Consider the following 13906-nt stretch of genomic DNA (forward strand, 5'->3'; position numbering starts at 1 on the left):
CAAAGGCTGGAAAGTACCATTTGAGGGCCACCCTTCTAATTAGCACGGCCCTCAGCAAAATTAGTTTCACCACCAGGTCAGAGGGCTACTGATTATTTCTAAACCAATCAGAGACGGAAAAAAGCCAGTCACTGTCAGAATGGTATGGAAACACCTTCCTTCACTGCCATGTACCTCACACTTATAGCATGTGTCAGTGCAAACCTTATCATCGCTTAAAAGAAAACACAACCTTTCCTTCGCAATGGGCAAACCACATCACATATTGACTCAGCTGTTCTTACATTTTCTCGACTTCTCCTGCGTACACAGTCAACTTATCACTACCTTATGTAAAGTCAGCTTATCATCATCCGAACTTAGAAAAATTGCAGTTTTTCTCACAGAGTTTGGAGTAGGCGGACATCAACACCTTCTCACACAACCCCAGCAACTTTAAAGCTAATCCTGACAACAGCTGAAAGACATCTGCAATGACGAGAACCATATCCCATGCAGTGATGGGGGACATAGACGCCTGCAGGAAATTGCCAATAGTAAGCACACTCATGGATTTACTAGCATCAAGCTAACAAGTGACTGAAAAGTGGTATTATCTTAATGACAAAAATTTCTGAACAACTTCATGAGTGATTCATGTTTCACAGACCTCACAGCATTTGTACTATTGATTTAATTAGTACACACAAAAACCACTCCCAACTTTTCCATAGGGATTTACCATATTATCAAAAGTCTGCAGTGAAGTCATAGCACTAGACCTTTTCATTTGTGACAAACCAGTTAACAGCACATTTCAGTATCCTGAAAAGTGTCATGGAGAGTTAAAGCTGGAGAGAAGCTCATCTGAAATCTTTCATCCAGATACTTCAAAGTTGAGAAGATCCAAACCACCCATCTCGTTTTTACTAGCTGTGTGGGGCAGCGTTTAGGTCCCAGTCTGTGCCTGCCATTCCCAAGTTGTGCCAGTTGCTGTACAGAAAGAGAGCAAAAAGGCAGTGCCTGAGTCCTCATCGTTTTGCTTTTGCACAAGCAAAGCCTGACTCAGTTTTACAAAACAAAATACAGCCTACTCTGCCTCTGTAGATAAATTAAAGGTACCAAAGAATATTAATGAAGTACATTCTGTGTTGAGATTTTATCTTACTATTTTTTAAAATCATATTTATTTCAGAAGCAATTGAAAACTCTAACTGATATGAAACAGGTTTTCTGGTTATTCCTGTAAATGGAGAAGGTCTGCCTACAGTCAGTGATCAAAAACTGAGGGTGGGGATGACAGAAGAAAACAAAAACAAAGTTTTCTTCTCCCTTCTTTTCTTCTACCTTCTGCCTGCTGTTAATAAGAGTAAAGATTTTTCACAGTTATCTTTACCCTTTCAACCTCTCTCCTCATTGATCCAACCATCAAGTAATAATCTTAGGCTTATGGCATCACACAGCTTTCTACCAGCAAAGTGCAATGACACAACAGGGTCGAGAAGAGAAAGCAAGGAGGAGGAAGGTGTGGGGAGCAGCCAGCTAAAATTGAAAAAGTAGTTATGGCAAGTCATTACAAAATCTTTGGTTTAGACTCTCTATATAGTAAAAGCCATACTGATAACAGGATCCAAGAAAAAGTTTCCACTATAACAGCATTTTTTCCTGCATCCACTCCTGCAACAGTGGTATCTAAGAGATACTCTCAGACCTTTACTTTGCAAACCATTCGAAACACAGGACAAAACACCTGACACAAGTGCTGGTCCCCGTCTCCTAAAAGGCAGCCAGAGTGGTCCTCAAGCCTTCCAGCAAGATTTGTCAGACTTGAAATCAAGCATCCTCCACCCCACCGTGAAGTCAGGGCAGCAGCGAGCCTGGGGGAAGTTACGCTTCAAGAGCCAAGAATACCTTATCTCAAAGGATAAGGTGGAGCTTTACTTTTCCCCTCTTGCAAAATTGGCTATTAAGTAATCTGTTTATGTCACACATACCAGCACTCCTAACAGTGGCATTACAGCAATATGTCATTACCTTCAAGGAAAGGAACGTGCAGTGCTCTGAATGAATGGGAATGGTTTTCTCGCACAGGAGGTTCAGCTTAGGGCAGTGCCTCTTCCTGATTTCCCCAAGAAAGTCTACATTTTTGCATTGGCTTTCCTTCCACAATCTGAACCAGACCCAGGCAGATCCCTTGTCTCGCCAAGTCACATTTGTGGGCACTTATGTGCAATATCAGTGATGGCCAGCAAAGCAGGTCTTCATAACTACCACATACTGAATATAATCAATTGAGTCCTCTCACTGATAAAGACAGTATGGGGTGAGCTGGAATGGAGTAATTTTTGAATGTCAACAGCTGATATCACCAATAAAATAGCAACACATTCCAGCATAGGACCAGACTGAGGAGCCATCTTAGAGAAGCATTAAACAATCTCTGGAACCAGACCAAAGGGACACAGTTTTGTCAGGTATGTATGATTTCTATTAACATTACATTTACTGAGCAAGGGCATGACTGACAAGCTGAAAATGCCTCAACATCCTGACCAATCAAAAATGCCCATTCTTCCCCCTCCTTAAAAAGCGAAGACCTTCCCTCTCCCCCACACTGCTACATAATCAAGTTAGTGACATGGTAATTCAGAGTTGCTATCTCCATCTCACAGACATAATGCAAGGTCACCAGGTACCAATAAAATGACACCATGGTCCTTCTCTCTTCTTGCAAAGAACATGCAAAATAGGGATGCTCAAAATGACAACTAAAATTCTGTCTTCATCTGTTTGAAATCAAACCGATTCACAAGCAACAAAAGCAGCCTGCTTTCTAAGCACGTCATGTTTTGCAGTAGTGTTTTCCCATTCTCTCCTGCAGCTGGGGAATCCCCAAGTTCCACTGCCCTAACACCATACTGTCAGCTCTCTTTCATAAAGGTTACAATTCACCTTTCCCTAGCAGAGAGAAAAGAAAACGATCTCTCCTCTGCTCAGTTTTTTTTCCCTACAAGTTTAGTAAAACTAAGAGTAGCTTTGAAGAGCCTTCCTAAGAAATCTGGATCAATATTGACTACTAGGTGCAAAAAATTATTGAGAGATGAATGGAAAGAAGAGGCAAAAGAGTGGTAAACAACTTTATATGTATGTTGTTTCCTCATGAAAGTAGGCTAAAAATAAAAACGATCAGAAAAATAAAATACACCTGAAGGTAACAATTCCACTTGCTGTTACCTTATTCTACAGAGGGTGAACTACTGTAAGCCTTTTAGAAAAGCAAGTTATAACCATACCATGAAAGTAGCTGAAGTGGTTCAGAGCTAACACCTTCAGGTCTCTAGACCTCTCCTCCTTGTAACCACTCCCCTTGCAGTGCAGAAATCTAGCAGACTTAGAAGCATCCGCACCACGTGTCAGCCGAAGGTCTTCGACCTGATGTTTTAGCCTTTCCACTGGATCTTAAACTGAGAGAGGGCAGATTTAGATTGGATATAAGGAAGAAATTATTTACTGTGAGGGTGGCAAGACACTGGAACAGGTTGCCCAGAGAAGCTGTAGATGCCCCCTCCCTGGAATTGTTCCAGGCCAGCTTGGACGGAGCTTTGAGCAACCTGGTCTAGCAGAAGGTGTCCCTGCCCATGGCAGGGGGGGTGGACAGTCTTTAAAAGGTCTCTTCGAACCCAAACCATTCTGTGAGTCTACAAATCATTCCATACATGCAGACTATGACTGTACACGGGGTGCATGTGTGTGTATGAGATACACATATACATTAAATGTACTTATATACAGGGTGCATATCTGGGTAGAGAGTTAGATGTAGCTGATGACATGCTTAGAATCATAGAATCATTTAGGTTGGAAATCTTCCCCTCTAAAGCAAGTAAGATCTCTTCAAAGTGTCAAAGCCTTTAAAGATTACTTGCACTGTGGTAATGCCCCAAATTTGCCAGGTACTATGAATTCAAGGCTGTCCCACTCCAGAAGAGTGGAGTGGCCGAGCAGCAACTCACCAACTGCATCATATGTGCGCCATGACACTGACAGATGTTACGGTGTCAGCACTGGCCCCACCACAGATGGCAGATCCTTTTGTGATTTAGTGAGGTCATTCACAGGAGCCTGGTGAGAATCAGGGAGCTGCCTTTAGCACAAACAAGGGAATTAGCCGGTTACACAGCTCCAAGTCTCTCCAGAGGCTCAGACAAGCAGCTACACTTCTCAAGAGGCCTGTCGTGTGCAATTAGAAATAGTTGTTTCACCTCCTCTTCTCCTTATCCCAGTGAGATGCACTGCAACTGGTCTGTTAGCCAACTAAATCAAATGAGGATATCTGCATTGAAACAAGGAGATAAACACACCATATCTACAAATATTACTTAAAGATTAACCTTTTTCCCAGCACCTGAAGATAATTAAAAGAACACTCCCACACTGCTCTTCACAAACAACAATTTGCTTTATATTCTCAGAGCATCACACATGGGCAATACACACCACAACAGCATGTGGCAACATTTAAGACAGTAAAATCTAAGAAATGTTCTCCCTCTCTCCCCTCTCAAATGTTTCTGCTGGGCCAAAGTATCAATTATTCTACAAGCAAAAGGCTAACACAAAACCCCTGTCATTCTGACCCTGCAGACAGCAAATGGTCTAATTAAACCCAACACGATGATTTACAGCTCCTGAGCACAGATTACTTCATACAAGAGAGGAAGAAAACACAGACTTTTTCATGGAAATGACTGGTTTAACTTGCTGGAAGTGTTCTAATTTATCTTTTTGGAGATTATTTTTTCATACTGCTTGATCCTTTACGGTCCATTACCAGTGACAATGACATGGCTGTAACCCTACACCTTTCAAAACATTTTAAACTAAAAAGCCACAGGCATTTGTTTTCAAACAAAGAAATTAGAATAAAATTATATACCTAAGTCAAGAGGGGAAGGATAGGACTGTGAGGTAAAATGCTTAACTCCTTTCCCTTCTAGGTAAAGTACGTACTCTATCGTCCTTTCCTCCTTCTCCCCTACTAGTTCATCAAGCACAAAGTCAACCGATCCTCATAAAATGAGAAAACGATAATTTGCTGCAAATAATTCATTCCTATCATCTTAATAATTTGCCACCAACAAGCTTAAACTGAACTCCTTTAAATTCCTTTTACCTTTGGGATTTCACAACATTTTTAGCTAGAGAGAATATAAAAACACTTTCAAAGAAGTCTACTCTTTTCCTAAAAAATGAGGAAACTGCTCTGTTAAAAAGTTCCTCTTTAAGGTAAAAACCTTCTCTTTATGCCTCTTAAGCTAAAAGGATAACCCAGTCAAACATCCACTTGCTGCCTTATGTCCATCCCTGACACTGAGTAAAATTGCTGGTTTTTCCAGTTTGTTTCTCCATCTGCAACACCCACCACCATATTCCAGCGCTTCCAAGTGCAGTGATGATACGCAAGTGTTGCCAAAACTATATTCATAGAGGAAAGGAAAACAAAATAGCCCTGATTTCACAGCCACTATGCAAGACACAGCCAACATGACTTTGTGGGAAGTGGAAATGTGTGCAGCACCGTATGACAACATTCACTCCTGAACTGAAAAAGACGGTTTCTTTAAAAGCTCAGTTCCACCCCGATCAAGCTTACTGGTGTTTCAGTCAAGTTTAGGATTAATTACTCGGCAAAACAAAGGTGCCTTTTTTCTCTGCTATCTGACTGTGCCGATCTTACATACAAATACAATTTGTGAAGGCACCCTTTCTCCCCAGCCGTCCAAGGTCTCTTACCTTCCACTTCTTCTTCATCACATACATGTTTAAGGAAGGAAGCCCCTCTATCCAGTACTGCCTCGTCCTCCATCCTATAGTAATAGAAAAGAAAAAAGGAATGCTCAGACTTCTCCTGGAGCGAGCGATTTGAACCAGCCCAGGTCCTGGGCAGGTTAACTTGCAAGCTGTTGTTCATGTTCCTGTGGGCTCTCCTGTTTTTCTTCCAGTGCCTGCTGTTCCTTCATAGCACTCCTTTCAAATGGCGTTTGGTTTAAGCTGGCCTCACATCGCTCGAATTCTAACCTTGAGAGGACATCAGTGGTGACAGGTGGGAGAAAGGTAATCTTGGCTAGAAGTCTTTGGGGTTTTTTCCTGTTTCTTCTTTTTCCCCCCCCCCGCCCTCCTCCTTTTTCCTTTTTTCTAAAAAGGACATATAGACACAAAGGCAATTTTGGGACTATCTATGCAATAGCCAAGAGTTTGTTGAATTCCAGTTTCCTGTTAAAGTTCTTCTAAAGGAGCTTGGCTGCAGAACCACGTACAGGAGCAAGCACTCATACTACACAGAGACATACACACGCGTCTGAATGCACACTGGGAGACCAGCCTTACGCCAGCCTCTTAATGCCAGCAAAGCACACTTGTCTGTAAGGGAGGCAAGCTTTGTGTCACATGGTGGCCTTACAGAAATCTGACATATGAGGATTATCCAGAGACCGAGCTACACTAAGTCAGACCATCACAGCAGTCATTTATGTGTGTCACCCATTCATTCATCCATTTGGGGATGGGTTTTAGCAGTTGCCTTCTTTCCCTTCCCCTTTTCTCTCCATCTCTTATCTGCTTCTCTGTATAGGAGAGACTCCTTACTCTATGCCTCCACCAGGAAGGTCTTCCTGCAGTGCTGCCCAGAACTCATGCTGCTGTATTTCACCCACAAAATAAGACCACACGCTTTCCAAGGGTTCACCTGCAAATTCATTTTTGACAAGCAAATATAAAAATGATCAAATCACAGAGAAAAAAAAATCTAGCTATATTAAATAACATCCTTTTGTATTGCTTAGAGGCTAAGCACACATTTGCTGCTCAGTGCTGGACAGTCACTGTGGAAGCTTTCTATCTTAATACAACGGGAGACCGAGCTGGTACCTGTTTTCCTACCAATGGCAAGAAACAGGCATATGTGGGTAACAATCAAAAAACAATACCTTCTCCTTATATTCCTTAGATGGAATAAGGACAAACTCAGTACAGAAAGAAACAAAGCCTTCAAAACCTTCTTCACACCCATATTACTTCCACTTGTGATCCCACAAGATCCTCCAAGTGCAGCAGCAGCAAACACTTCATAGAGTTTTTAAGGGCACATTCAAATTCAGAAGAGTATAAAAACCGAACAGATGAGTACCAAGAAATCAGAATGTCTCAGAACATCTACCTTGCATGTCAATGGCTACCTGAACAACAACAACAAAAAAAAAAAAAAAGAAAAAACCCCCACCACAGCCACAAAAGAAAGTACCAGAGCCCTCATTTTCTGAAAGCAGTAGCACAGCAGCCATTCTCCCACCTTTGCCAAGTGTTCCTCCACCTCAAGCACCTCTACCAACATGCCATTGGCCTCATCCTTGGCTTAGTCTGCAGCTCAGCTCCCTTGAATGAGTCTCATATATGTCACAGGTAAAAAAGAACAAAGCAAAATAGGCCAGATTCAAAACCACTAACTAAGCAGATGGAAATACACTGATTTTTTTCTTTTGGATTACTGGATGGCAGCAACTAATACAGCACCATACATGAAACAAACATGAGTATCAGCTCCTAAGTTTAGGTCCAGTTCTGACATTTGAAAAAAGGTCCACCTCCCCTTCACAGAGGCTGTTTCTGCCCACGCTGTCTGCCAGAGACGCAGAAGCCAGCGTATTTGAAGAACAAATTTCCCTGACTTAAGAAAGGTACCATTTCACAAGCAGCTGCTACCCTGCGCAAAGGGGTAGGACATGCTTCTTGCCAACAAAACACACAAAGCCAGCACTCAGGCACGCACATGAAAGCTCCAGTTCTTCATTAAATTATTTACAACTATTTATGCATCTTTTCTAAGGCAATAAAAGCTAACATATTTCATGGATGCTCTTGCCTTTTTGCAATGGTTGTGAAGATGCACCCAAGTTTATTTTTTAAATTTTTTTTTCTGTCAAAGCAGCACAGTAGCTACTTGCTATAAACACAACTGAAAACATCTGGAACAGATGGGATGGGATTTGCAGCCCAAACACAAACCGCACAGGCTTTATTACTCCGTAAAGTCTGTTCTTACACTTTCACCCACAGCGTGCCCTGGCATTTGCCTCCATTCCCTGAGTACCGACACGTTCAGGCCTCTCAGCATGTGTGTGTTTGTGCAACCACACCTGCGCATCGTCCCACAGTCCCTGCTCAAACACCAGTTCCCAAGGCCTATTTCTCCATGCCATCTTCTGCAGCATCAGTCTGGGCACGCAGCAGCTGAGAAGCAACAGTCTCATAGCGGGGAGGAAGAGGGAGAAGAAGAAGGTAAAATAAAGGGAGCAATTTTCACTGCCTGCAAAGAATACAGGGCTGAAAAAACACAGGGTGCCATCTGCCTAGCAGAATGCCTGCTCAAACTCCCCACCGTTCAGTGCGTCCTCCCAGCATCACCCTGCCTGCTGCTGAGCACCTACGGCAGCACCTCGTCGCAGGCAGCAGGAGCAGACCCCACACTTTCCCCTATCCTCCCAGTAATGGCACCCTTCCTCCCTTGAATCAGTCTATCACATTTAACAGCTGCGCTTCCTAGCTGCAGAGGGTTGGAAAATTGCTTACGACACATTACAAGCCTCATGCTTCCCCCGAAACAGGCACAGAGCAGATCCGAAAGAGCTGGGGGGTTTAAAGGGCCAGGAATAGAGCTTGGGCATGGCGCCCCGTCTCTAATCCGCAGGAGTTTAGTGATTAGACTCCCAAGCGCCACCTCCCTTGACTTGGTCTTTTCTGCCCTTCTCGGATTACTGCAGGATTTCTTCAGGCCAAAATCTAGCAAGAAAGCATCCTTTATGAATTTGCACAGGGGAAATATTTCAGCCCCCTGGGATTTTTCAAGTAATATGAAATGGGAGTTGCAGAAACTAAAAAAAAAAATAAATCACATGAAACAACAAGAAAATCTTCACTTGGGTCTTCAGGAGAAAACTGTCAGAGTCCTATTAGTGAAGCACTGCAGCAAGAAAAGGTATTTTCACCATCCCATGGAGGAGACACACACACTGGATGGAAGAAAGGGTGGAAATTTTTTTAGGGCCTCTGAACAGAAACGTGCCTTAGTTTAAGCCTGGTTTACCAGCTCCTTGCAGAAGGTAAAAAGCATGGGACATTCAGACACTTTTTATCCAGACCCACAACCTCATTACTGCTACTGCAAGGTTTTGGAAACAAACCTAAAACTTAATTCAAAAAAATTGGGTTTCTGTTTTCAGGGTCTAGGTCTGAGCAAGTCATGTACTCTGACAGAATATACTCAAGTGAAAAAATATGAGCTGCTTGAGTAATTGGCCTCTCCGGGTAGATAATTAGATCGGTACCAAACATTTTTAGAAATGACATTATGTGTCAACAGAATTTTAACAAGAGTCACACACAGCCTACCCAACACAGCATGCAACTCAAACCTAAATTTGCAGACCATTTGCAGATAGAGCTCACAGAAATATTCTGCCAGACCACTCAGAAAGAACAAGACCAATTTAGTACTAACAGGGATCCCAGATTTCATAATGGAGAGAAAAGTCAGTATAAAATGGGCAAAGGTGAAGGAAATCAAATAGCACAAAGTAGAAAAGAAGATGAAAAGACTATTCTCCAGTGAACAGAGCACACCCTGAAAAATGAGGAAGTCCATTTGCTTCTCTGCTCTGGGTCACTTTCGAGGTAAGAGCGTTTGTGAGCATTCAGTGTTAGCACAGCAAACCTGATTTGTGTTCCGAAGGAAAGTGCTGTGGCTGAAAACCAAATTATTTGTGATACACTAAAAAAAACCCAAAATATTACTTAAAACTCCTTGTCTCCTTCCCCTTGACTACACTTATCTGACAGTCTCTGTTTTGCTTATCATATTATAAATTCTTCCTGCAGGTCTCCTTGTTATATCACCGAACACTTGCAACACATCTTCAAAGCAGTCTAAAGCAGCAAGTAAACTCAGCTTAACTGTTCCCTGTCCTAACGGAGGCAAAGCCCAGTGCCAAGCCCTGCCTCCTGCCCGGCCAGAGTGCTGGGAGATGGCATGCTGCCACCACCCGGCCTGGGCAAGAGACACCGCTGGGGCCTTCCTGCTGACAGTCATCAACACCAGCACTTTTTATAACTTCGTAATTGATGACAGAAGAGGGAAACTAGTGTTCGGCGTAAATAAAGCATAAGGGCTGATGTGGCGACACGAGCTGCTGCATGGAGATGCAACTCAGTCGAGTGAATAGAGGCATAACATAGCTGGGGAGCAAGAAACAAGAGTTATGACTTGCTGATAAGCTTTTACAATTCTGCCCATTTCAAATGTCTTTTGCAATCAGGAAAAAACTCCAGCAAACTCTGCACTGAAGAAAAAAAAAAAACAAACCAAAACACAGAGCAGCTCTGTAACTGAAATGGGTAGCACAATGCAGAGCCCATGTGAAAGTCACATTTAAAGAGCAACCCTTTTGCAATAAGCCAGGGCATGGAGCATGTCAACGGCTTCAGGGAGGAGAGAGGATTACGAACATTGGGTCACAGAGCAGCAACGCCAACAGCAGGGCTCCAAAAGGGATCGGGTCAAACCTGGTGACGGAAACGTGGCTGCCCAGCCCCACAGCACAACAGCTCCTGCTTTACAATCCTGACAGGATGGTGTGTAGAAGCTGTCTACATTCATGGGAAAGGCAAGTGAAATAAGGTCTTCCCAAGCATGCAGAATCAACCACCCTTGTATGCTTCCCAGAGTCTGGCACCATTTGCTTGTCAAGAGTTTTTGTCTAGTGGGCACCTTCCACTAGACCAGGTTGCTCAAAGTCCTGTCCAACCTGGTCTTGAATGCTTCCAGGGAAGGGGCAAGAGTTTTTACTCAGAAAACTGCTGTCCATAAAGTGGAGTGGGAACACAATAGATGGGGATGCTGGGAGGAAAAAAAAAAAAGATAAAGAAAAAAACAAGTAAGTAGCTGCTAAGCTATTTGGCAGGTCTCACAACACTGCAAGGGTTACACCTGAATCCACACATACGCCATTCCCCCTCACCATTTACCTCCCAAACACTAAATGGGGAAAACCATCCAGCACAGAAGTCATTTTTCCTCTTGGAGGCTGGAATGTAGTTTTCATAGAATCCTAGAATGCTTTGAGTGGGAAGGGACCTTAAAGACCATCCAGTTCCAAACCCCCTGCCATCAGCAGGGACATCTTCCACTCAACCATGTTGCTCAAAGCCCTGTCCAACCTAGCCTTGAACCCTTCCTGGGAGGGGGCATCCACAGCTTCTCTGGGCAGCTGACAACTTCTTTTCAGCTGAGGAGACTATAGCTCCCAGCAGAATAGACTGCATCTGACAGCATGATCTGTTTGGAGGCTCCAGTGCCTGCTACACAAAGGACTCCTGTACCTCTGTAATTCCTTCCTGTGCTGCTAGGAACAAACTCAGAGTGACCCATGTGCACATACCCATCGGCTGCATTTTTGCTGCTGGTAATCACAACCAGAGCTCACAAAAAGAAACACGATGTGGCTTGCAAGGAACAGCTGCAGGTACAACAACAGCTCCACTCCGCACTGTTCCCCTCAAGGTGTAAGGGGCCTGCTCGTGACAACCAAGCTGGCATTCAGAGTCTTTCGCAGGACTGAGACGTGTCCTCCACCACCAATGCTACTTGTGACAGGCAACATTATTCAACAGCAGATGGAACAACGCAACCATTAGCTTCACCTGGAGGCTCACATAGATAGGATGCATGAGGCCTGGACCAGAGTAGAGAGAAGAGCCACCAAAGGCTTCCCCGTCAGTGACAAATGATGCCTTCACCAAGCCACCCAAGTTAGATGCCAAGTGTGTGTCTATATGTGCATGTATCCCAAAGATAACAAGTCAATAAGCTAAACAGGCTTCTGTCAACAGGCTGCAGAGGGACAGAGATAACATCATTTTTTTTCTCTGCAACCTGTGAAGCATTCAGATATTGTGATGATAGTGGCCAAGTGAACAGGAAACTAGAAGGAGACCTGGTCCCAGTTGATGTTCTCACAGCCCATACGCAAATTCTTAAATAAACAGATCTAATATGACCGATTCCTTTGTGCTAGATGTGTTTTGGTTTTCTCACATACTTGCATATGGGCTCTATCACACAGGAAAATGAGCTTCTAACTATACTCTGCACGATCTGGTTGATGTGCTTTTAGAACACATTGCCAAATTTATCTTGGAAGCATTTTCCCCTGTCAGCTCTAAAACAGCATTTATTTACATGCTTTCTCAGCAAAAGGTTGTACTAACCAGGAGCAGAGGACAGAGGCCTTTGCTTTCTGCAGAAAGAACTTGCGCTATAATATTTTTAAAACCAAACAAACCCAGCTTCTTTTAAAATAACACTTGATAATCAACAGGGAACTAATACCCAAGATGACTGCTTTGCACAATGCAACTGAGTAGAGGAAATGCACAAAGACTCATCTCAGCTCTTTACTGTCCTGCAGACTTCTTGTCTGAATGGAGAACAGCATCTCGTCTCTCCAGAGCAATGCCAATCATCTCCTGTACAGAACTGTGAGACAACTACTAATGCTACAAGACTAAAATCTGTAAATGCAAGCAAGGTGCTAAAGCACCCTTTTTTCAGACAATGCAGGACACGTAGGAAAAGGCTGGAACATATACAACCTCAAAGGAGTGTTGACTGTTCATCTGTTTTGGGCCCTCCTTTTCCTTTTTGCAGTACCAACTCCTGTTTTCTAGTTCAAATGAATTGCCAGCATGTGTTGGACCACAACGCATGCGACATGGTTTGCTGATTAGTTGCACATGCTGTAGTGAAACAAGAAGGCAGCAAAAAGTAAGAAAGCTTTGCAAGTTTAGCATCTTACTACCAACTTACAAGCAACTGCACGTTCTGGATTGCTCTTCTTTTCAAAGGGCATGTGAAAACTCAAAGGTTCGCTGTTGCTTGCTCATGTCCCTCAAGCACGACAGCAACGTAAGTCTTTCACTACCTGACACTGAAGCACACTTCTTAAATGGGCTTTGGAGAAAAGATGAGCAAAGCACAGGGTAAGGGTGCCCCTCAACAGTCCACATAAATCATAAATTGAGGTTACGCTTCCCGTCTGCCCCTCTTTCGAGGTCCTTTCATGGAAGTCCATCTAGATCAGAGTTGTGACAAATGACGCGCAGGAAACAGGCCACTGGCTCGACCCGGTGCACTTCTGCACAGCATGCAAAAGACAGGCCAGACGAGCACAGTTCCTGCGTCACCGGCTTAGCTTTGTAAAGCAGGACACATCCTGCACCCATCAGTGTGCTAACACACTCTGCTTACAGCTACAAGACTGCTTTTCAGATTTCATGCTATTTTGTCTTTTTTTTTAAGCCACCCTCACGCTCAGTATGTTCTTGAGAATAAGTCATTTAAATAGACACATTCTCTCAGTGCTTCTTTGTCCCTCAGAAACCTTATTTCTGAGAGGCTGTCTCCCCATCAGCATTTCAGATGGTGTTTTCTGTAGGCAGCCATTTGCCTTTACACTGCCCCCCATTCATTCCATTCAAATATAGTCAACTACTACTGTGGTCTTGTCATCAGGTTACGAAGACCTAGGAGGAACCACAAACTAACGCAGCTGGGTGCCTCCAGTCAATCAGGCAGCATCAAGCAGAATACAAACCTCAATATAGGCTACTTTCTTGAAATGTCTCATTTACATGATTTCAGTCACAAAAATGTAGCCCATTCGTTCAGTAACACTGTGCCATGCTATTTAAACTACTAAAAGTGGTTTAATATTAATGAGACATTTCTGAAAACTAGGGGGAGTGTGGGCAGAGGGACTTTTATTGGTTTGGGTTTTTAATAAATTCCCAATTAAGACCTCTCATTACGTGAAACATT

The 13906-nt window shown here is 43.3% G+C and overlaps 1 protein-coding gene across 5 annotated transcripts in view; it reads right to left on the reverse strand.

Moving 5' to 3' along the window:
• SLC4A4 (solute carrier family 4 member 4) overlaps positions 1-13906 on the reverse strand; it is a 235620-nt gene that overhangs the window by 157045 nt on the left and 64669 nt on the right. For all 5 annotated transcript variants that reach the window (XM_074867030.1, XM_074867031.1, XM_074867029.1 and 2 more), the window contains exon 2: positions 5773-5846. In XM_074867030.1, coding sequence (XP_074723131.1) covers positions 5773-5845 — 73 coding nt within the window. In that variant the 5' untranslated portion in view covers position 5846. The remainder of the gene's footprint in view (positions 1-5772; positions 5847-13906) is intronic.

Source organism: Strix uralensis, chromosome 4 (genome assembly GCF_047716275.1).
Source record: "Strix uralensis isolate ZFMK-TIS-50842 chromosome 4, bStrUra1, whole genome shotgun sequence".
Lineage (NCBI taxonomy): Eukaryota > Metazoa > Chordata > Aves > Strigiformes > Strigidae > Strix > Strix uralensis.